At 43.8% G+C, this 25086-nt stretch overlaps 1 protein-coding gene across 3 annotated transcripts in view; it reads left to right on the plus strand.

The window, feature by feature from the left end:
- The window catches only part of Fhl1 (four and a half LIM domains 1), a 61490-nt gene extending 37317 nt beyond the window's left edge, over positions 1-24173 (plus strand). The window contains exons 1-7 of one of the 3 annotated variants that reach the window (XM_005358489.2): positions 17707-17789; positions 18755-18936; positions 19947-20121; positions 20660-20829; positions 21260-21446; positions 22037-22239; positions 22665-24173. In XM_005358489.2, the coding sequence (XP_005358546.2) occupies positions 17708-17789; positions 18755-18936; positions 19947-20121; positions 20660-20829; positions 21260-21446; positions 22037-22239; positions 22665-22748 (1083 nt within the window). In that variant the 5' untranslated portion in view covers position 17707 and the 3' untranslated portion in view covers positions 22749-24173. Of the gene's footprint in view, positions 1-17706; positions 17790-18754; positions 18937-19946; positions 20122-20659; positions 20830-21259; positions 21447-22036; positions 22240-22664 lie in introns of those variants that run through there. The other 2 variants (XM_005358490.3, XM_005358493.2) reach the window with 2 other exon arrangements.
- Positions 24174-25086: the final 913 nt, after the last annotated feature.

A 25086-nucleotide genomic window follows, 5' to 3' on the forward strand; every position in this document is an offset into this window, starting at 1 on the left:
CCTCATTACAGATAGTTGTGAGCCACCATGTGGTTGCTGGGAATTGAACTCAGGACCTTTGGAAGAGCAGGCAATGCTCTTAACCACCGAGCCATCTCTCCAGCCCGGCACATTTTAAGTTTATGGAATGCTTTATATTGTTAATATTTGAGCTTAAAAATAAATAAAAGAGTCAGGAGGTTTGTTGCTTTGTTGACTTTGAATTTTTTAAATGCTGATGAACGAAAGGCAGCTGCTGAAAGACATTGGATTGTGGAAGGAACTGCTGAATTAACCCAGCCTATATACTTTAGGGATGTCTTGGCTTCAGAATGGAAGTTGGGAAATGTATTGCATTGGAGGAAAGGTTGTGCTTTTGTTTTCTTTTTTTTTTTTTTTTTTTTTTTTTGTTTTTCGAGACAGGGTTTCTCTGTGGCTTTGGAGCCTGTCCTGGCACTAGCTGGGAATTAAGGGTTGAGACATTATGACTGTGGGTCTTCCCTAGCTCTGCCTCTAGAGCGGCAATGGGAGTTTGGAGAGGAGCCTAGGGAAGACACTGAGAGCAGTCTGCCCTCTCCTCCAAGCTGACCCCACAGCTGTCCCCTGCTCCATCGTACTACTTCTCAGGGGCTGTGCATTGTTCCTGTCCCTTTCCTTGTGTTCTCTTGGGATGAGCTGAGTCATCAGGTTTAAGGAAGGGAAGGGGTAGCTTTAGGAGTCTTGGGTGATCTCTGGAGGCCTGAGAATATAGCTTTTTCCCCCATAGTCACCTTCTTTTCTAAGTACTGGCTCATTTTGGATTGCTGTCTAGAAGGCCAATTGCTACCATTTTATCTGTCCTGTCCACAGATTGGTTAGAAAATTCTTCTTGCCTTTGAACCAAAAATTCATCTTGGCATAGATACACGGGATTGACTTCAGTGAATATTTGATCATGTATAGGGCAAATATTTCCAACACTTGAGACCTTAGGCCTTGCCCAAGCTGTGATCCAAGGCAACTCTTTCACCTGATCTTCAGAGCCTGTTCTATACTTGGTTTAATAAAATAGGTCTTTGATATCTATATCCCTGGCATGCATTGAAAATCAGCTTACAGAATGCAATTGTAGTTTTGCAGACTGGAGATGGTTCCTGGCTATGGAGTAGGCTCTTTTTGTTGTTGGTCCTGAGAAACGAACATAAGTTCTGAGATGCGTGTGACCCAAAGTTAAACTGCCTTATTCGTTCATAATCAGAAATTGTGTTTGGAAAGGCTCCCTCACCCACTTTGTTAACTGGGTTCTTTTTTTGTAGGAAGGATACAGGAAAAACCCTTACTCCTAGATCAGGCAGATGCCCTTGATCTACCTAGCCATTCCCTTGAGAATTCAAGGAGCTTTGGTCTCCCGTGTTCTCTCATTTGTTCAGAAACCATTCTTACTCATGTTTGGGCATGGAGCCCTCTCCTTTGGGCTGTTCTGTTCCAGCCTCCATTCCTCTCAGTCCTGAGGACTTTCAACTTTGCTCCAAGTTCTCCAGTTATTCGCAGGCCCATGGTCTTTCAAACTGGGCTCTTGGCCAAGATCTCGAGCTCTTATCTCCTTTCCACATACCTCCTGTGAACTGGTGAACTTAATAAATTCTACTGCAGGAAGCTGATGTTTGGGGACAGCTACATTTTTGCAGTGTCATTAAATAAATAATATATCGTGATTGCTATGTGTCACTCTCCTGAGTTACAAACATGCTCTATTTTTCATAATCATATCACATAGGTCTTCATCAGAATGGTATCACATAGACAGTATTATTATTTCCATTTTGTAGACAAGCAAGTTGAATTACAGAGAAATTAGATAAAAATTTTCCCATGTCACACAACCAGAAAGTGATAAAGGTAGAACTCTCCTCCAGACATTGTGGCTCCAGAGTCCATTCTGTGAGCCACTGTGTTATGCTCACCTGAACTTCATAAAATCAGTATACACATACTAAATTTGGAGACAACCACAATTATTTATCTTCAAGATAGTATTAATTGTTGAACCAATCTCATGTAACACTAAGCCCTGAATGGAGAGATTTGAGAAGTTCTGTGCAGTCCACACAACTATTTGAAGTTCATGAATGCGGTAGACTAATTACTGTTAATTACTGTCTCATTTTTCATACGTTAAGCAACCCAGGTTTTTGAACATTAGGTACACATTTCACATATTTGTTCTTTTGCATTGTTACACTGCTTGAAAGTAAAGATGAAATGGGTCTGGAGAGGTAATCCTTGAGTTGAGAGAGTTCTCTGTTTTTGCAGAAGACCTGGGGCTCATTCCAAGCATCCGCATGGTGCTTCTCAACTGTCTGTAACATCAGAATTATGTTCTGATGGCATGTTCTGACCTCCACAGGTACCAGACTAGCACATGATAGATATAACATCCATACAGAAAAAGTATTCGCATATATAAAACAAAAGTTTAGGAAACCAGATGGGCTGAAATTGAGGTTAATGTGGCAGTCTTCCCAAGTGTATGTCCTTTACTAGCTTCTGCTACGGTAGACCTAGTTAAGATCCTTTTTGGGATGTCCTAATGGACTGTACCCAGGGCCTTGCCTGTGTTCTACTGAGTTCTATCTTCAGCTCTGCTTCCCTCCTTTCTGTGAGGCCCGTGTGCTGACTCTTGTGTTCTCATCCTTCTCTTCAATGTACTTGCTAACTGCCATAGAGAACACAGTGCTTGACTCTGGGAGATTTGAAACTACTCTTGTCCTTAAGTGTCTGCTTCCTCTTGTTCCCCCTTCAGCCTAGTCTTTCTATCTTGTAACTTAGTGTCGACTACCAATTTGGAGTTAACTAGAGTTTATGGTCTTGTCAACTAGACTCTTGCTGTTGCATGAGAGAATCCATCATGTTTTATTCCCCGCTCAGGATTAGTGACCCAAATTAGTCTCTATTGATAATTAGGAAAGATAAGGGAGCATGATCATCACTTGCTACAAACTTAATTCGTAGGCTTTGTATTGTAATGAGTAAGACCTCTAGTTGGAATCATCTTGACTGGGTACGAGGAACAGTCCTTCCAAAATTTCTGTTCTCATCATATATAGACTGGCTGTCAGGGAAGACAAGCTACCCATTGGGGCAATAATCTGTTGGTAGACCACACACCAAGATCAGTAGATCAGTTGTCACAAATAGTGTCTGGCACTGAAGCTCTTCCCATAGAGAGTTGTTCTTGTTTGCTCTCAACATGAGTCACTGTGGGCTGCCACTCTCTTGGGTGGAGTCTAGATTGAGACACTTATAGGGCAAACAAGACAGATAGAAGAAGCCAAGTGAGCTTTAGCCCTCTGCAATTCTTCAGTTTGCCACAAACCCAGAGTGGCTCCATTATCAAAGTAGTTAACTCTAGCACTTAACAAAAGAGGGTCTTCCCGAGTGACTTCTTGGTCTTTCTTCCTGTCATCCTCACACTCCACCGCATTAAGTTAGATTCTCTTTTGAGCAAACCTACTTAACCACGCATGAGTTTCTTCAATGTCAACATCCAGTTCAACAGCTATGCTCTGCTTACAGTTTGAACAGAGGAATGCAGATTATTGTAAAATACTCACCATAGTCTTTTAATAAAAGGAAGATGGATTATATGTCACTAGGCTAAATACTTTGCACTCACGAAGAATTGTGGGCTCTTTGTAATCAAAGTAGTCAGTCATAGTTGTCAGCACTAAGGATAAAGGTATGAGGGCTAGGGTTGTAACTCAGTGGCAGAGTGCGTCCCCAGCATGTTCAAGGCCCTGATGCCAGCCCCACTACCAGGGAAAGGCTAAAGGCATGGGTGCTTTATTTGGCCTGTTCTTCTTGCCGTTTAGGATATTCGTCAGCTGGGTGAACGGTAGACTAAGGCCACAGGACACTTAGCCCTCTCACATCTCAGGAGCGTGGAAGGCCTGTAGCAGGTGGACTCAGTGATTGCCAGGGCTTGGGATGATTGAAAGGGTGTTTTGAATCATGGCACATGGCAACATGGAAATAAAACAGATATATCACAAGTGGCTGGTAGAAATAGACTAGGAGAGAATTTTAACACCTAAAATATGACAAAGATTTATCCCTACCAGTAGCGTCTCAGATTCATAAAGACATTTATTTCCCTTGATCTATATTTATATATTTTCTTTTAAAACTTTTATGGATTCTTATTTCTTTGTTCCACTTTTCTCTTTATTTCTCATCTAAATTCTTAGCTAATTTTTGTTTGTTGTAAAGTCTGATATCATTATCATAGGGTCTTCCTTTGATAGTCATATGTTCAATGTTATTCCAATGGTGACTTCTGGTGAGAGTCACAAAAATATCCATTGGAGGTGGTTCTGATGGTTTCTGTATCTTGGTGAGGGTCTTTAAAAACATGGAAAAGGACAGACTTTGGGGACAAGAAACTTTACAAACTATTCCTAATAATGATATGACATTTCTAAAAGTCAGATAACAGAGAGCATGGCATACACTTTCATTTGTAATCCCTGAGTGAGTATTATAAAGAAACCCTAGGCCATGGTGAATTGCAAGATAAATTATCTTCAATAGACTTACTTGGCATTTTCAAGTTGCCTTGGTATTTATAGTCTTTTTGTGTATCTTATGGCTTTTTTCATGGGTCTTCCTTTTCCCATAGACACTCTTGTCTTTTCTCTGAGACTCAGAGGCCCTATAGGCAAGCAGAATTCTGGCTTTTCATTTGGCTCTTATGTTATGAAGCAGCACTTGTGTGATCCCGGAGTGTTCCTTCATTTTGCTCTTTCATGGGTATGCTGGGAATTGTGACATTTAAGAAGTGGCATTGCAAAATTGGACATGTCATTTGGCAAAGGGTTCCTTCAGCCTTAAAGATTGCCAGGAACCCGAGATGGCTGAAGCTGCTGGACTTATTTCTGGCATGAGTACACAGGGCAAAAAATACTCTGGGCAGTTCATCATTGAATCCCATCATATCATAGTACATGACGAGATGCTTTAATCTTGTGTTTAGACTCACTCAGGAAAAATGGTGGAGGGACTTGTAGCCTGACAAAATTATTCTGGGAGAAACTTACGATGGATTAATTTGTTGGTAGTAGGAAAGAATAAAATAATATATGAAAGTTCAAGATGAAACCACCAAGACTCCATTCCAGGTTGTAATCATGTTCTTGCTTTTGGCCATGACTAGTGGTTTTAATTGTTTTAATGAGTTTTCAGTAATTTGGAAATTTTCTTGAGTGAAAAGAAAATGGAGTAAGATAGAAGACCGACCGACCACAAGTCATGCTGTGAAAGAGGAGCTCTTGAGATGCATGGGCCAAGTGGGTCACTGAATTTGCTGTGTGACTCTTGGGTTTCACCCATTTGAACTTTGAAGAGTGATCCTCCCAGTGGTAGTTCAGAGGTAGAGTCTAGGATTGAATTGCAGTATGAGAATTCTTACATTTGGTCTTTCTTGACTTGAAATGCTAGGCACCATTAAAGTCTGTTTGCTCTTGCCATCTCAGAAGAACTTCAACTGTAAAGGGCTGCATGGAGTGCCACTCTTTCACACTGGCTCCGCCTCACACAGTCTCCCCTATTTTCCTGCTCACCCAGAATTTCAGTGGCAGTCAGCTTTTGACTCCATCCCTTCCTCTGGAGCTAATTCCTCCTCTCTCCTGCCCTCTAACAGCCCTTCTACCTAATCTTGTCTTTCTGTCCCCATTGCTAGTATTCATGTTCATTTAGCCCTGCCATGTATATTACCTGGTCAAATGCAGTGCCCTTCAAGGCCTCTTCCCAGCCTTTAGATTCTTCCTTTGAGATCTCCCCTTAGGACTGCTCACATCACTCAGATCTTACCCTTCCTTTGCACCAATTGTGTTCTGATTTTCCTGCTTCTCGCTTTGGTTGCATCACTTCTTTGCCACTCTGCTCCGAACAGCCTTCTCCCAGCCAGACTTTATCCTGCTTCTGGAGCATGCCTCATTCCTCTCACGACTTGACCAACATTCTGCCTTTGTCTTGACTGACCCCTTCCCATTCTCTGAACAGGACAGTCCTCACTATTCAATCAGTCATGGTATAGATGCCGTGATGTTTACCAAGTGATTTCTGGCCCCATCTTGATAAGATTCCTGTCAATGATAAGTAGTATTAACACTATATCTTTCCTGTAACACCATGCTCTGCCTTGCATGTAAATAATTTGTATATTGATCCAGGTAACAGTTTTTCTTTCTAGCAAATCACTTTGTAGTACATAGCAGTAGGACAGCAATCCAGCTGTTGGTCGTGTAAGAGAAATGGGGCAGCAGAATGATGGACAGATCCCAGTGAGGAGATAGAATGCACCCATGGATTGTTGGAAGACAAGGATGAGTAATAAACTGTAGGGTTAAGCCCAGCCTTAGGGGGTGTGTCCGCCTCGGGCGAATGTTTACCTATAAATCTGCCTGGCGTGCGTGCAGCCGCCCCTTCTGCTTCCTGTTCTCAGCGGGAATCATGGTACTGTAAGTCTAATTTCCCCATTAAAGCTGTGTATATATTTTACAATCTGTTTGCATTCATTTACGCCGTTACAGTGGTGTCAGTGGTCTTGAGAGGATTACCCTCTAGGGGGGACTGAAGGGATTTGATGCCAAGCACTAAACTAAAAAGTCATTCTAATCTGGCTAGCCCTGGATAGGTGCTAAAGAGAATTGTTCACTCTCTGCCAGCCAGCTTCCCCAACAGTGCAAACAATACAGCTTTGAAAACAGTACAGTGATTATTGAGGAGATTGTTAAATATTATGCAGTTAATGTATAACAAGATCAGCACAAATACCAGTGAAGTTAGTGACTGTTTGGGTGTCAGCTAAGTAACCACTGAAGTGTCTGAACAGTTGAGCCAAGATGGAACATTTTATTAACTGTTCTTACTGAGAAATTCTTTTTTTTCTCATGTAAAATGATGTTTTTCTTTTTTATCTTCATTTTTAATTCTTTGAGAATTTTATATAATGTGTCTTGATTATAGTCACCTCTCTCTCTGAACTCCTCCCAAATCCAACCCCCTTTACTCTTGGTTGTCTGTTTTTTAAACCCATTAAATACAGTTTGTGCTGCTTAGTTGCGTGACCTTCCACTGAAGCGTGGTCAACCTTCCAGGGGCCACATCCTCAAGGAAAACTGACTCTTCCTCTCCCAGCAGCTATCAGTTGCCAATAGCTCTTAAGTTAGTGGTTGGATTTGGTGTCCACCCTTCCCTCTCTATGCTGGGATTTGTCTGGCTAGAGCCTGCGAAGGGTTTGTGCATACTGTCCTGACTGCTGTGAATTCATGTGTGAAAATGCGCTACTACGCCGAGAAAACACTGTTTCCTGGTGGCCATTCATGGCCCCTGGCTCTTAGAATCTTTCTGCTCCATCTTCCACAGTGATCTGTGAACCTTGGGAAACAGGGATGCGGTGTGAGAGGTCTCGTTTAGGGCTGATCATTGTTCAGTTTTAGTTTCCACACTTTGCCCACCCAGTTGCAGGGTTTCTATGATAGTCATCATCTACTGCAAAAAGAAGTTTCTCTGATGAGGGTACAAAAGTGGACTCATTCGCGGGCCATCAGAGGTCAGTTTAATACTATACCGTATAGCAGAGTAATAGAGTATGCTCTCTCCTATGGTCTATGACCTGTCTAACCACAGGTTCTTAGCCCCAATAATGGTGCCAAATGTGGGTTTCATCGTGTGCAGTGGGACTTAAATACAATCCTAAAGTAGTTGGGTTCTCCTATAGCATCATACCACTGTTGCCCCAGTGGGGCTAATTACCAGGCCAGTTGTCACTGTAGCTTGCAGAGTTCATAGCTGGGTAAGCCTGATGACTGCTTTCCTTTTCTGGTGGTGTTTATGGTACTCTCCCAGCACTGTGAAAGCTAGCCAGTAGGGACGGAACTTCCGGGTAAGTACTAGTTTGATTTCTCCAAGTCCTGACTCAGGTATGCAGCATCTTCTACAGTAGGGTCTTACCATCAAGTTCTGTACGTTAACCAGGAGCATTGACAATAAATAGCCCATCATGCTTTTAGTTTGGTAAAAGGTCTAATTTTGTGAGATTTGACATTAACACTGGAGGCTGGTGTCCAAACAGACCCTAGTCATGTCTTACAAAGTGCCTTATGAAAGCTGAGTTACATGCTTGATGTGTGTTGCAAGTAGACTAAGTATAGTAGTAGGCTGAGCACCCAGATCACACAGACTTGTCATTATTGACTAACTAGTGATCACAAAGTAGTTTTCTCGTCTTTGTGTATTCTCTTATATTTGAGGCAAAATAGACCCAAGTATATTTGCCAACTTCATGAAGCCATATGTCCATAATTTCTATTTGCCTTTCAAAATGAACCAACAGCTAAATGAGCTGCCAAGTCACTATAAAATCTATGTCCCAGTGTCAAGCTTGAAACTAGAAGTGGTGTCTTCTGAGGCAGCATTAGATAGATACACAAAGTTTGTTGTTCACAGCACTGTTAAGAGGGTCATTTAAAAATACACTGACCCTACTGAAAGGAATGCCTCATTAAAATATAAGTTTAGGACTTGTAAAGGTTAGTCATCTAATAAAGTAAGAGCATTTCCTCTAAGTAGAAAATGTACATTGATTTTAGGGGTGTGGTATTGTTGTAACTGGTCAGTCTGTTATAATTTAATCATCCTGAACAAGGAAATGTCTAGGAGGGTGTGGAAGAGAGCACAGTGCCTTGTACCTATTCTCTTAGGCTTATTTTTTTTAAATAAACATCCTGAATTTTTTATTCTCATGCCAGTCTCTAAATAACCAAGAGTAGGCAGAAATTTTAGTTATCTTTGAGAGTAACTTTTCCCTGAAAGCTTAAAGTTCAAAAAACTGGGAAACTCATTTACCCATCTGTCCACATCACATTTGCATGCCCTATGCTGCAGGAGCGTGAGGACAAGCAAAGCAAGCACTGCCCTATAGCCCCCAGCCTGGAGCATGCGTGATCAGACACACTAGTGGTTGTTGAGTTTAGCTTGCCCAGGGTCAGTCCCAGAGTAAAATTCTGCTACCTCTCTTACAGTTCATAGCAAAGCCAAAGCCACTCTTTTTGAAACAGGGGTTCTCTGTGGAACCCTGGCTGCCCTGGAACTCACTGTGTAGACCAGGCTGGTTTCAAACTCAGAGATCTGCCTGCTTCTGCCTCCCAAGTGAGTGCTGGGATTAAAGGCATGCGCCGCCACCACCCAGCAACAAAGCCACCTTTTAGATTCCAGTTGGGACTGTGTTTTGGAGGAATAATTGACACGGGTGGCTTGTCTTAATATATTCCTTTAAGGCATAGCTTTTTTTTTTTTTTTTGGTTTTTCGAGACAGGGTTTCTCTGTGGCTTTGGTTCCTGTCCTGGAACTAGCTCTTCTAGACCAGGCTGGTCTCGAACTCACAGAGATCTGCCTGCCTCTGCCTCCCGAGTGCTAGGATTAAAGTTGTGCGCCACCATTGCCCGGCTCAAGGCATAGCTTTTGAACACTTCCCAGGAGCTGGGTTGTATTCTAGATCACGTCACCAACATAGAACAGAGGGAAGAGTGAGAAACAAAAGCAGACAAGTTACTTTGATGGCTGCTGTTAGCAGGGCTTTAGAACTGAAGGAGCATCAGATTGGGGAAATTGGGGAAAAGTAGCAGGAGCGGATGGGAGCAAGATGGGCCAGGTTGGAACTTCAGTCTCTGAGTGGCTTGAGTGAAGACTTGAGATGGGAGAAGAAACATCTGGGAGAGACTTTGTGCTGAGAGAGTGCAGGGGACGGCAAGGAAGCCAGTAAAGTGGGAGCCAGGGCAAAGGAAAGGTCCTAGACAGGCTTTGAGGCTTTTCTTAGAACCAGTTCACAATCGCCAAGTATCCAGCCAATGATGGTCCGTGGAGCTGCTACTATAATGCATGACAGTTGATGTCTATTCATGTGTTATCATTGTCCCTGGAAGCAAAAAGTGTAAGACAGACCATCTTACACTGTAGATGTTGCAAGGCTGTGCACGTGTGTGACCTATACCATTCTCTCTGGTGCTGTGGTTAGAGTAGCCACAATCGCTCCCCATTTCAGTGATCCGCTGTTTGCTGGTACATAGCCAGGAAGACATCAAATGTCCTTAAAGCTCTAAATCTCTCTCATTGTAGTGTCTAACTTCCTTTAAATTACACCAGTAGCCTAAGTCCATCTCCTATAGTTACTTTTATCATTAGCAGGACAGAAATGCATGATTTATAGGACCAAAGGCAAGCTCCTGTGGCATATAAAGTGAATTAATAAGGTTGGCTCAGCATTAAGCTATGTCAGAGCTGAGTCCAAATTTTATTCCGGTACAGGGATGACTTTCTATGTGGCCTCTCTGGCTCTGAAGCTAATTTGGATGCTGAGTAGCCCCACAGGTATTTATATGTAGCGTGTGGTATTTTTACTGGGTCCTATTCTTCTCCCTTGGATCACCTAAAATGGTTAAGAATTTTCTAGTGGGATTAAGGTTGTGATCTCAGGGGAGGGGTGGGACATCTGCTCTTGGTTATTTTTGTGAGCTGCTTCCCCTTAAATGTATGTTCACAAATGAGGCACAGCGTTATCATCTGGGCTTGAGAGAAGACCGGTCTAGGTGCTGCTCCTGAACTTGGCCTCTGAGCCATGGCTTCTCAAAGACACTCAGGTAAAAACTCCCTGTTCTTTCTCTTAGCTTAAGGACAGTTGTTTATGGCAATTAATCTGTCATTTGTCTAAAGATAATTTTGGACTGAATGATTTTAGCGTTGTGTAAATGGTAAGTAAATCCTAGCTGATATCTATTTTGTTCTCATGCTGTTTCAAAGATGAAAGTTTTCTTCCTCAAGTAAGTTTAGACATTTGACTTTTTTAAACTTTGTTGTACATTTTCAGGTTATCTTATGAAACTAAGAGATGGTGTGAGGAAGGAAGTTTGATTTTCTTTGTTTTGTGGGGCAGTATTAGGAATTTTGGGTCATTTCTAAGGGCGCTCTTCAGCTCTACAATGCTTGAAGTCTAACTTCAGGTGTTTGTGAAAGGCGAATTGAATAGGGCGAGGGAAGAAGGGTTATGTATAACTTAAAGTATCCATGAAGGACCTGACACATCTTTCTTTCTTCTGAACAATATTCTTAATTTTTCTAAAGAAACAGTTATAGGTCTCTTTGTTATGGAAAATATGGTATTCATTTTTCTTAACTGGAAAAGTTTCCTATCCCCTAGATAAGGACCAAGAGTGAGTGAGGGTTTTCCTCATGTTTTATGGTCTGTCATTAGGGAGCCTTTTGGCTCTAAACAAGATGCCTGTGAAATAGGTGCTGAAGGATGAAAGTCCAGTTCTGTGAAGTTAGCCTGCTGTCTGGATCACTCCCCAAAGCCAAGAATGTGGCTCTTGCTCTCTTTCCCTCTGCCCAAATAACAGTTCCCTTTCTTGGAGCTGATGAAGTAAGATAGATGGGCAGAAACCAAAAACTTGGTCCGGTCTCCCAACTTGGAGGTTAAGGGACAAAGTTACTACTAATGGTAGTCTTTTATACTTTTTTTTTTTTTGGAGTTTTATTTTTTGAAACATGGGATTGCCTGTTGATATTTTGACAACAGAAACACTTTTTGAAGAAATGGCCTTTTTTCAGTGTTTTAAAGCATGTATACAGCAGTGGAGTTCACTTTAATTCATTGATGTGCAGTTCCTGCTTTGTTTCTAAGTGTTTCAAAGCTCTTTGATGATTTCTCTGTAACCCTCAGCGACAGTTTTACAAACATGGTTGCCACATGCCTGAGATTGTGATTATCTGCCAGTCAGCTGTACCAGTTGTCCTAATGGACTTGACTCCGCATCAGCTGGGAGACTTAATCACTAATTAACGCTCAGAACAGTCGGCTTAATAGCTGGTATTTATGGCATATCTAAAAACGATACCTAAGTTGTTAGTTAATAATAGTAATAATGTAATAAAATAAGAAATAATACAAATAAATAATGACTCAACTGTTAGAACAATTGTTTGCACTTGTTACATGATTTTTCAAATCAAGAAATAACAGTGTGCATTGTGTTAGGTTCATTGGTCTATAGAAGCAGAGAATAAGTAGTTCCATAGAAAAGAAAGAAGCTCTCACAGAAGGAAAATCAATGTTGTTCTTAAATGGGCTTCATTTGAGGAAAATGAAGGTTCGGCTGTTTGGATTTGGGCTCATTTTTAGTGTCCATGCACACATCAGAAGACCTTTTAAGGACAATGTGCATATTCAGCATTGAACATTCTTATCTGTTAAAACAGCAGTTCAATTCCTTTTACCCTTTTGCTTTCAAGTCAAGGGCCCATCTTTTGTGGGGTTCCCCTGGCTTCGTAGCACCAAGTATGACTGGCAAAAAAAAAGTCAATGAAATGGTTCCTAATGATATTCTGCTATACTCATAGATTGGTGTCTAGCCCAGTTGTCAGAGAGGCTTCATCCAGCAGCTGATGGGAGCAGATGCAGAGACCCACAGCCAAACACTGGGAGAAGCCAGGGGAACATTTTGTATTCTTAATGACCACTAAATGACTGCCTAGCACTTTTCCCCAGCTGGAAAAATTAAAAAGACATGTCCCATGGCCACTGGTCACGAACTTTCTTCCCATCTGAGAGACAGAGCATGACATGCTGCGTGCGACGTGCACAACATTAAGAGTGGTCGTAGGATGACTTTGGTAAAAGAATAGCAGAGACGTTTTCATTTAATGATACCATATGCAACCCTCCCGACAGCAGACATAAACTAAAATGGTGTTAGTTGCACATCAGTTACCCAAAAGAGCTTCTTATTTTTTTTACCAAATGTGGCATTCTAGAGAAATTGCTAGTAACATTGAATCATTGTGTTCATGTTCTATTTTTAAGCCAAAAATAAATAACCCTTGCTGATTTTTCTATGATATTTGATAGACTGCTTTTCAGCTATGACTCATAAGCTCCGTCTCCCTGAGGGTATTTAGGTGTGTGTTCTCAAATGTCTGATGACACTTCCGGGTGTATTAGCATGTCTGTGACACAAGTGTCCTATTCATCAGCTGAGGCGTCCTTCCATATCTGTTGAATGTCCTCAGGAGTGCAGTATGTCCTTTTCTTTGGAAGCCAGCATTTATTGCTATGGCATCGATGTGCTGCACCGAGCCGTAAACAGTAGGGAAAAGCTGGGCTTTGTTTTCCAACTGGGTGGTGTTCAGTGTTTGTGCTGTTAGAGCAGTCCAGCAAAGCGCACAGAAGAAAGTCACCTCCATATGACACCCACTTTCTCCTGAAATGTTAACTTGAACTACTTGGTTTGAGGGACAAATGCAAGTTCCTACTTTGTTTCTTGGTTAGTTGGATGGGTATATGATTAAATTTGAAGCTAGGTCATTTTTCTTTTGTATGTTTATACATCTGTGTGAGAGTGCTTAGATGTGTGTGTGCGCGTGCGCGTGTACACTCATGTACATGCATGGTCAGTGTTGGGGTTTCAGTTACTCTCCATCCTATATTTGGAGACAGGATCTGTCACTGACCCTGGAGTTGAGCTAGATTGGCTGGTCATTATAGCTTTAGGGATTTCCTGTCACTTCTTCCTCAGGCACACACCACTGTACCTGTCTTTTTATTTGGGCGTTGGCTATCCAAAGTCAGCTCCTTATGCTCTCACAACGGGCGTTTTACTGATTGAGCCCCGCCCCCAGCCCCTTCAATCCTTTGTTGTTGAGACATTGAGGTTTCTGTAGTCACCTCTTGGCACACTGGAAATAAATAAAGATTTTTTTCCTGATAGGAAGCTTCCTTATTAAGTGAAGAATGATGTGTCTTTTGAAGCAGGCATAGAAAGAAAATCAGCCTGCCAACCTAGGATAGATAGGTAGCATTTGATCACCCAGCCACATTTCCCACTGGATTAAGCTAAGGATCCAGAGTTACTTACCTTAAATACATTTATATGAAAGATATCTTAGAAAAATCAGATCACAGTTCACATGACTGGGAGGTATAATTTAGATTTGGAGACCCTAGGATAATGGGAGGTGAGGTTTGAAATCAGGACATAGTATTTTGCATTGTATTAGGTTCCTTCATCTGTGAAAGCAGAAGAGAATTTGGTTCACAAAAGAAAAAAATTCTCAGAAGGAAAATCAATATTGCTTAGAAATAGAGGCTGAGTTCATTGGATCTGAGTCCATTGTGAATGCCTGTCCACACAGTGAAGTTTAGAAGCTTAACAGTGGCAACCTTTCTCTACCTGTCTACCAGCAAGGCACACTGAAATATTTCTATACAGAAGGTCCAGACTGGGTCCTTGGGCTTCTATTACAGTGGTAGAAGTTTCTGTGACAGAAACCTCACTACCATGTACAAATGAAGGCCACATGAGATTAAAATTCATCAGAGGAGCTACCCTGGAACACAGTGTCCTTCACAGAAGAGGCAATAAGGGAGGCAGCATTGTAATCACATGCAGCAAAATTTTCATTTAATGATGTGTTAAAACCACCCTAGGTCAAGGCAGATGTGTCTGGGAGCTTGTAGAGTATAAAAGGTTGAACATTGCGTGTACTTGAAAATTGCTAAAGAGGTAAAATGATATCTTAAGAGATAAACACTGAAGAGTATGAGGTCAGCAAGAGTAGAGAGAGCCCCCCTTCCCTGCAGAGAGGTTCATTTTCTTTCTCATCTGCTGATTTCTAATGGAGGCTGGGGCAGGGCTGGAAGATTTTCTCCTCCCATGAATTCTGGTGTAACTCCATCTGTTATGGTCCTCACCACTAAGGACATGTATTCTCCTTTAAGGACCTCTGTGCAGGCATTGCCTTTTTTTTAGATAGATTCTTGACATCCTTAGTTCCTGTGAATGTTCCAGTCTTGAGCATACTACCCATATTTTATATGAAGTTTTGGTGTGGTGGATATAGGAATATATTTCTCCAGCTTTGTAGTAAAGCACATGCTATGAGGCTTTGGAATAGTTTTGTACCAAGTAATTATAATTACACAGTTAGACAAATGAGGTTGGATAATCCAGGTTGCCCAAAGTTTCCATTAGATTTATCACAAAAAATTATTAAGGACTAGAGAGATGGCTCAGTGGTTAAGAGCTCTAGCTGCTCTTCCAGAGGACCTGAGTTCAAGCCCCAGCAACCACATAGTAGTTCACAACTCTCTATAATGGGATCTGATCTCTCTTCTGGCATACAGACATAACTGTAGACAGAGCTCTCATACATAAAAAATCTGTCTATTCTAGGGCCGGAGAGATGGCTCAGTGGTTAAGAGCACTGATTGTTCTTCCAGAGGACCAGTGTTCAATTCCCAGCACCCACATGGCAGCTCACAACTGTTTGTAACTCCAGTTCCAGGGGATCTGACACCCGTGGCAAAACACGAATGCACATAAAATAAAAAAATTATTAAAGTTCACAAATTTGACATTACTAACATACTTTTAAGTATTTCAGCTTGTTTGTGCATTAGGCAATAAAACCAACATTCCTAGACATGCTATTTTATCTTGATTAATAGGTGTTTCCACCCATAGAAATGACTTAAGTCAACTGTTAAAAATCAGTCCTAAAATAGTCCCTTTGAAACCTGTTTTCTCCAGCTGTATGCAGAGTCTGGCCTGAAGCATACTGTGTTGGGGAAATCTGAGGTGATCCTGATTCCTCCTGGTTTTAAAGAACAAAAAAGTTGTACTCTGCCGAAAGCAAAAACATGAAAGCACTGAGACCCAAGACCTTCCTTGTTGGTACCATTAACTTAGAGTTGGCTCGTCTATTGTCTCCGTGGTATGCTTTAGACCTCGTGTTAAAGGAATGATATGGGTGTGTGTGTGTTCAATACACTTTGGTACAGGCGTGTCCAGCCTGCTACCCACAGACTACCCACAGCATCCCAGGATAGCTACAAATGGGGCCCAACACATTTGTAGATGACAACATCATATCACAGTGTCAAAAGGTTGGAACCCTGCCCCTGGATACTTCTGTGTTCATTGGTGAGCTGTGGATTCTTTGGTCGTTTGCTCACCTAGAAGCTGAGCAGGTCATGTTCTGTAGCTATGGGACTGGCTCAGAATAAATGCTTGTAAAGTAAGCAGGCTCGGTGGGTACATCTCTGGCACTATAAACCATAGTGTTTGTAGGCTTTCTCTTGAAAACCTCTAGGCACCACCAGCTAGCCGTGGTGGCTTGTGCCTATAAAAATTTCACCATTTAGGAGGTCAAACTAGAAGGTTCACCACAAGTTCAAGACCAGCCCTGGACTACAGAATTAGACTTTGTCTCAAAGAAAAGCCAAAGCAAAACTCCTTTCCTTTTGTGTGACATCAGCACGTATTTTTTGTAAAAGATTAATTTATTATGTATACAGTGGTATGTGTGTTTGTATGCTTACTCTCCAGAAGAGGGCATCAGATGGTTATTAGTCACCATGTGGCTACTGGGGATTGAACTCCTGGGCCTCTGGAAGAGCAGCCAGCAGTCAGTACTCTTAACCTCTGAGCCATCTCTCCAGCCCCAGCACCTATATTTTAACCATAAAATTAGAGCTCAGCAATATCAAAAGGTAGGGCAGCTCCTTTTAGGCATGGTCAGTATAGTTCTTGGATATAGAAATATTTAGAATTCACTACTGCTTTTCTAGACATTAAAAGAGCGATAGTAGAAAGAAAAAGGCAACCCAGTAAGAGAGAATGATCGCTTTTCAAATGTGGCCCTAGGTGGTAGGGTCTGAAGGGCTGATTGCATCAGGGTGCTTGTGCTGTACACATTCTATTTCCTTGCCATTGGTACTAAGGAGCCACTGATCATTTGAGGTCCTTGGAGTTACTCTTGCATTTTATTTATTTTGTGGTACCAAGGATTAAAAGCCGGGACTTGTGTGTGTTAGACAAGGATCCTGCCACTAAGCTGTATCCTCAGCCTTTTAAAACTTTTTAAAATAAAAATCATGAGATGACAGTTCCGCTAAATTGCATAGGCTAGCTTTGAACTCACTCTATTGTGCAAACAAGCCTTGAGCCTGTGGTCCTGTATCAGTCTTCTGAGGTTATAACAGGGGTTGCAGGTTTGTACCACCAGGCTGATGTGGCATATACCCTTACTAAAGAATCACTTGGTTCCTCAAATCAGCCCTTAGCAAGAAAACTTTGTTATACAATTGCCACATGAAGAAGAAAACAAGAGTCTCTATGAGATGGGAGAGACCAGCTAGAACAAACGGAGAGTGATTTTCCCACAGGCTCTCATGGCCATGGGTACTGGTTCCTGTAGGCTATAGGAAGTTGAACAGATGGCACAAAGTAGCTGAGTAACTCCAGGAGATGGGCCCGGCTTCCTTGTTGGACACACTTTATATCTAACATAGGCACACAAGGGACTCTCCCTGGTACTCTTCCCTATTGATTTGACAGTGACAGAACTGTGCCAGGCAACTGCTGTGGTACAGAAATGTCACTCATTTACTTCCCGAGTCAGCTCTCTGAGATGAGGGGCCTGGGAGGTGGCAGTGGAAGGCAGCAGGCATTGTGTGTGTTCCATGGCCAGCTTTCCCTTGTTGAGTGACAGACTACAGAGATTGACAGGTCTGAGTGAGAGTTCATCAGCCTCTGCCCAAGCCGCCCAAGCGGGTTCCCAGACAAAGGGTGTGGTTTCCTTAGCTCACTCTCTGCTATTTGGTTGCCTATGGCAACAGGATCCAAACAACTTGGACATGTGGTTGTATTTAAAAAAACAAAACTGGGAATGGAACCCAAAGCAGGAGTGTGGGCCATTCAGTTGGTGGAAGAGCTGCGGTGAGTAGCAGAACTGCTCGTTTCTTTCCTCCATTCTTTCTCGAAATTACATGGTGGATGAATAGTTTGGGTTCAGATAGTTTCAGTTCTTGTACTTCTAACACAAATAATTGCTGTCTGTTTACTCCTGTAAATTCCTTTTTTTAAGTGTGATAGGAAAAATTGGCACATGTGTATAGAAATTGGAAACTAATAGAAACCCAAATTTGGTGTCTTCCTGGTGGCAGGATTCTCTACTAAATGACTTGGCAGAGGGGCTACGGAAGACCTTAGCAGGGCTCTGGAACTTGGCAGACCTCTTATATATGGTTATCTAGGGCCATAGCTTAGGGAGTTTGTTCATGGGAAGGGGATGGAGGGAGGAGGTCCTTGGAATTATTTTGAATCTTTGCAGAAGTCAGTTTTCCAGATTCAACTTGAAACTTTTGCTGTTTAGAGCAGCAAACATACCAGAAGGTAATACGTCAATGACCAGCCCAGTCCTTACTGGCTTGACCTGAGAAAGATTTGATTTTGCTGCGTCACAAAGCGTCACCTCACTGTGACAGATACTTCATGGTTGCCTTGCCCAGGAATCTTCCTTCTTTACTGTCCCACCTCATCTTTCCATTCCTGGTTCAACAACAGATGGGTCTCCCAGAATCCTACCTTAGAATAAGTACTGGTCCTCTTGCCATCCTTAGTGAGTCAGCGGAGTGATTTCTGACATGTCCGCAGGGAGTCGCTGGTCCTTGACATGTGGCATTTAGTGTTCAAATCAGGTACTTTCTTCCTGGGAGCCATAGTGAAGTATCAGTTGTTGTGGTACTTGGTAACTAGCCAAGCTCAAGTGGAAGCTGGGCCCTGAGGGCTAGAGGGTTTTCCTAGCTCCATGGCAGCAGTGCGCAGGAACCTCCGGGGCCTTCTGTGACCGGGCACCCTTGTATTTCCCTTTGCCCATTTGTTCCCCCTGCTTGCCTTTCCAGGTCCCTCCAGCTATAAGGTGGGCACCATGTCTGAGAAGTTCGACTGTCACTACTGTAGGGACCCCTTGCAGGGGAAGAAGTATGTGCAGAAGGATGGCCACCACTGCTGCCTGAAGTGCTTCGACAAGTTCTGTGCCAACACCTGCGTGGAGTGCCGCAAGCCCATAAGCGCGGATGCCAAGGTAACTATTGTCCCCGAGGGGGAACGGGGCGGGCTGGGCTTCCTGTGCTTTCTTGCAGCCTCGCTAGCAAGGCCATGCACCGTTTTGAGTTTTCGTCACAGCAGCCTTAAGTACTTGAGACAGGTTCTAGGCTGCCTAGGGTACTTTTCATGCCTTCTAGCTTAAAATAGAGTAATATGGGCCTTGGACTAGGTGGCCCAAGAAGGCCTTTGCAGCTCTTGAGTTGGACAGGTTGAATGGCTTTTATCGAAATGCTCGGCAAGAGAAGTGTTTGAGTTTGGATTTTCTTATTTTATAATTCTTGGACATATTTAATGAAAGATCTTGATAACAATACCCAAGTATAAACACAAAATTTGTTCACATTCTATTTATCTTCTGTGTGCATAGCTTGAAGGTGATTTTATACAATGTTTTTTTATTTCTTTTTAATTAAACATAATCCTATCATTTCCCCCTTTCCCTTTTCTCCTTCCAGCCCTTTTGGGCATTCCCTAGCCCCTGCATCCTTTCTCTCAAATTCATGGCCTCTGGCCTCCTTTTCTTTTATCGTTGTTACTTTTTGAAACTAATTGTGTGTGGAATGACATTTATGTGCTATAGCTAAACGTACTGGAAGGGTCTTGTTTTCCCCAGAGATGCAGGATAAACTGTGTTGCGCTTTGACATTGTGACTGTGACCCAGCACATGAGACCAGATGTGCTTTTCTTCTTCTTCTTGTGGGATCTATTAACCCTCTAAAAGCTTCAGGATTTTGAAGCGTTTGGATTTCAGATTTGTGCTGAGGGCTCTCCTACCTCTCCTCTTATGTCCTTTGGGAGCTATGAGGCTTTCATCTACACTTCAGTATTCTGTTACTCCTAAAAGCACAGGGCATCCCCACATGGAAGGGGCTGACATCTGAGTGAGTAGTTCCCCGGCCCTGGAGAACCTGGTGTCTGATGGTAAGGCTACTGCCACTGCCCCCAGTACTCCTCACCGTGGCCACCCTGCTCTGCTTGATGTCCAGGAGGTGCACTATAAGAATCGCTACTGGCATGACACCTGCTTCCGTTGTGCCAAGTGCCTTCACCCCTTGGCCAGCGAGACCTTTGTGTCCAAGGATGGCAAGATCCTATGCAACAAGTGCGCCACTCGGGAGGACTCCCCCAGGTGCAAAGGGTGCTTCAAGGCCATTGTGGCAGGTACTGGCCCCCTCCTACCCTGAGGGCAGACATGGTGTGTGCTTGCTTGTCCTGGTGGGGCTAACATTGCTGTGAGCTGCTTTTGAGATTTTGGCATATATATGTACACATATACATACACGTATATATGCGTACACATATATGCTCGCACACACGCACACACTCGGAGACTAAAGAGCACTGGCAAGAACAGTCTGGCAAGAGAATGAAGTGAAAAGTATGTAGCTTTTTCTCCTTTGGGTGTACTAAGTGACTGGTGCATGCTTCTCAGGCATTTGGGGTTAGGTAGTCCTCCTAGTGAAGCTCTTCAGTTATTGCAAGGGTGGCGGTGGGGGAGTGGGGGTTCAGGTGCCTCATCCCCACCTGTAACAGAACCCTCCGTTGGCATGACTGCAAGTAACACATGGGGATAGGTAGAGGGAGGCCACTGACTGCAGGGCCTGCATCCCCTCGCCTCTGGGGAAGGGCTGGGGAGCTGAGCGGATGCAGCACCCTGCAGAGCCTGTCAGTGCGGCTATTCGATCGCTTCCCTCTGCAGGAGACCAGAACGTGGAATACAAGGGCACCATCTGGCATAAAGACTGCTTCACCTGCAGCAACTGCAAGCAAGTCATTGGGACCGGAAGCTTCTTCCCTAAAGGGGAGGACTTCTACTGTGTGACTTGCCATGAGACCAAGTTTGCTAAGCACTGCGTGAAGTGCAACAAGGTATGTTGTGGTAATTGTGCACCGCGCATTGTTGCCTGGTGTTGGACAATCTGCAGCGCACTTGCACACACACACTATCTCATTCCATCCTCATGATAGCCCTGTGACGTTGGAATTATTGTGCCCATTTTACAGATGAGGAGCCTGGGGTTAGAAAGCAGCGCCACAGCTGATTCTAGTCATCAGCGTGTGCCCCTCCATTCTGAGTCGGGCAGCCCTGGCTCTGGAGGCCCTGCCTCCTCTACTTCCTTGGCTTCTGAAGAGGCTGACCTTCTCTAAGCCTTGGTGTCTTCATCTGTAAATTGGGGATAATAATAGCACCTGCCTCCCATGGCTGTAATGGTGATTAAATGAGATACTGTATACCAAAGCACCCAGCTCAGTGCCTGGTTGTTGAATCTGAATCCCGGTGCCCCACTCCCTGGTCTAGGCCATCACATCTGGAGGAATCACTTACCAGGATCAGCCCTGGCATGCCGAGTGCTTTGTGTGTGTTACCTGCTCTAAGAAGCTGGCTGGGCAGCGTTTCACCGCTGTGGAGGACCAGTATTACTGCGTGGATTGCTACAAGAACTTTGTGGCCAAGAAGTGTGCTGGATGCAAGAACCCCATCACTGGTAGGCTAAAGAGTCCTTGCTAAGTCTGCCAGGCTAGTTTTTTTTGTGCATGGTAACCATCTCTCATTTCCTGGCGTCGGTTTCATCCACAAAGGCCCCTAGACAATGCCCCTACAATGGTGGCCCCAAAGGCCTCCCCCAAATAGTTTGGATTATCTCCCAGGCCAGATTAACCCTTGCAATGCAGAACACTTCCTGACTACTATTGACCAACTAGCCATGCCATTTCAAGCACTGCACAGGGGTGAAATTGGGCGGGAGTGGGGCAGCCACAAGGGATGGAGGGTTAGTGGTGGGAGAGCCGGGAGAGGGAGGGGTGAAAAGAGGGGATGGGGAGGGCTAGGGAGGCTGGAATACTAAAAGCTGGCATTATAGCACCCCCTAGTGGAAGGCTAGTGCAGAGGGACCTGCTAGCGGGGTCATTTTTATGTATTTTTAATCTTTTTGTGATCGAAAGCAAAGCTAATCACTTCATTCCTCATCTTGCGGCCGCGATCCACGTGCCCTGAGCCCTTTCCCTTGCCTCCAACTTTCCCATCTCCCCGGGGAGCCTTGAAATGTACATTTGAGAAGACTTTTGCCATCCTCAGGGAAAAGGACTGTGTCAAGAGTGAGCCACCCAGTCTCTAAAGCTAGGAAGCCCCCAGTGTGCCACGGGAAACGCTTGCCTCTCACCCTGTTTCCCAGCGCCAACCTCCGGGGCAGGCATCCGGGTGGAGAGAGGACTTGTCCCTCGTGGGTGGTGGTTCTTTATAGAAAAAATCGAAGCTTAGCAGCTCCTCCTCGAGGCCCGGTAAGTGCACACCCCACAAACAGCCCAAGTTTGCCTCCTGGTGGCCACTTTGATGCCATGGCCCTGACTTTAAAAGACACTGGTTATGCTGGGAGGTCGGTGCGCGTCACAGAGCTATAGTGGTGGTGGCATGGGAACAGGGGTTCTTTAAATCAGGGAAGCCATTGGCTGAGCTCTGGCATCTTTTCAGGTCCTTGACAGCCATAGAAGGGTTGCGGCGGCGCGGGGGACAGTGGCGGCGCGGGGGACAATGCGCGGTGGGAGACAATGCGTGGTCGAGTAGAGGGGAGCAGAGAGCCGGGCAGACACTGACTGTGTGCCTGTCGACTCTATGATCGGGCAAGTTGTCATTTTATCTCTGACTCCTGGGTTCCTCATCTGTCTTCATTCAGCTGTTCTCTCTGTTTTCTTGTGTTTTCCCACAGGGTTTGGTAAAGGCTCCAGTGTGGTGGCCTATGAAGGACAATCCTGGCACGACTACTGCTTCCACTGCAAAAAATGCTCCGTGAATCTGGCCAACAAGCGCTTTGTGTTTCATAATGAGCAGGTGTATTGCCCCGACTGTGCCAAAAAGCTGTAACTTGACAGGGGCTCCTGTCCTGTAAAATGGTATTTGAACCATGCTTTGTGTCCTTTGCTCACTCGCTCTGTTAGCATCCATAGAGGAGGAGTGGGTTTCCACCTTCAAAGTTGCTCCTTCTGTCCTTTCTCCCAATTTACAGTATTACTCAACTAAGGGCACATTGTGATCATATTAGGATTTAGCAAAGAGCAACCTTGCAGCAAAAATAATTTCTCTGTTGCAATGGAAAAAACAGAAACTTAGATAGACTCTTCTGCATGTTTCTCATAGAGCAGAAAAGTGCTAACCATGTAGCCACTTCATGATGTAAGCAAGAAGCATAGGCGATAAGGCTCCCACTGAGATGCCTTCCAGGGCTCATCTGGGACCCACTATGCTGTCACATGACTGATGCGCAAGAGTTGTAGCGGCTGCTCCAACTCCCTGCTCACCTTCTTCTGTGAGCAGTAGAACTTGCCAGAATGCATGGTTTAACTTTATCAAAACTCTGACCTTCCTTCTGTTCTTTTGTGCTGTCACATGACTAACATGAATTTGCAGAGAATTAACATTTTGAACTTAGCTGTAATTCTCAACTGACTTTCCCCCCTACTAACGTTTGACTCCCCACGTGGCGTGTTTTCTGATCATTCCTGCTTTGAAGCATGGAGCACACAGGTGATTTGGAGAGTGTAAGTAGACCTGAGGAAACGAGCCTGTTTCAGAACATCGTCACAGTGACTTCTGGAAGCTTAACAAAACTAACCCTCCTGTCCTTGTTCATTTTTTAAAATTTTGTTTTAATTAATAGTAAAAATAGTTTTTGGGTTTGGAAACTTGCATGACAATATTTGAGCCTCCTCAGACATCCCTGCAGTTTTGGGGTCCATCCTATAGAAGAGACAAAAACTCTAGAGGGGCAGCTGAGCAGGCACAGACAGGGCTGTCTGTCATCAACAAGAATATGACATGTTAAAACCGTGACAAGTTGATTCCCTTGTGACATGGTTGTCTGCTCTTTGTCGGTGTTCAAGAAAACCACAAAGTCCCTTTTCTTGTGATTCTTAGAACGTTCCCTCAAGAGTTTAGCTGGGTCTCGGGGGCTGTTGGGGGTGGTCATCATCCTCCCCAGGCAGGACTGGTTTTCCACCTCCTGCATCTCTGAAACACAGGATACCTACTTAACTGTATTCTCCATTATATTACATATATAAAGAGACGATATCAAGGTAAACATGTAATGAAAATACATATTCGTATATTACTGTAGCAGTGGTTGTAGATGCCGCCAGCTCACTTCCACACTGTCATTAGCTGTTTCCATCTAACGTTTCAATGTATCCTTACAAAAATAAAAGCAGCATAGAAAGAATACGTCTCCTGTTTTTTTTATTATTCTGCCCAAGAGAAGCATATTACACGGGTGTGCAATATGCTGCTGCCTCAAAAACTCGGGGACCTTGTTCCTGGCGTCAAGGATATACTTAGTTCAGTGCAGTGTACAAACATGTAGCACCACCGCGGTCCAGTTTTTTCTTTTCTTTTTTTTTGTATTTTTTTTTTTTTAAAAAAAAAGCAGCCTCAAAGTGTTTCCCAGATTTCTGCATTCCACAAAAGCCAAGAGCCAATGATGCTTGCATGGGCAGGATAGCACAGGCAGGAAGGGACTCCCAGATGAGGCCATTTCAGAAGGAATTATGCTTTCCCCTCGTTCCTTCATTCCTTTCCCTTCAGCCCTCTAGAGCCTGGGATCCATGCGCCATTGTGTCTTTCCCATCTGCCCTTCCTACCTGCACCCCCCTAAGTGCTTTGGGCCATTGTCTCCTTTTGAGAGATGGGAGAGCAGAGGGAGAGGCTGGCCTGGCATACTGAGCCTCGTGGAGTTGGAACTCCTGAAGCTCATATTCTTACCCATCCACCCTTCGCCTACCCTAGAGGTTATTTTAAGAGGCCCCAACTGGGGGCTGGAGAGATGGCTCAGTGGTTAAGAGCATTGCCTGCTCTTCCAAAGGTCCTGAGTTCAATTCCCAGCAACCACATGGAGGCTCACAACCATCTGTAATAAAGTCTGGTGCCCTCTTCTAGCCTTCGGCATACACACAGATAGACTATTGTATACATAGTAAATAATAAATAAATATTTTAAAAAAAAGAGGGCCCAAGTGGCCACCAGCAATGGCAGTGGCAATGGGTGCCGGCTGTGCTCACTTCCTGTGCCCAGTCCTTCCTCCCATAGGATGTTCTAATGCTACATGTCTGCTAAAAGCAGATTGGAGGGGTAGCAG

The sequence above is a fragment of the Microtus ochrogaster genome, chromosome X (assembly GCF_000317375.1).
Source record: "Microtus ochrogaster isolate Prairie Vole_2 chromosome X, MicOch1.0, whole genome shotgun sequence".
NCBI classification, from domain to species: domain Eukaryota; kingdom Metazoa; phylum Chordata; class Mammalia; order Rodentia; family Cricetidae; genus Microtus; species Microtus ochrogaster.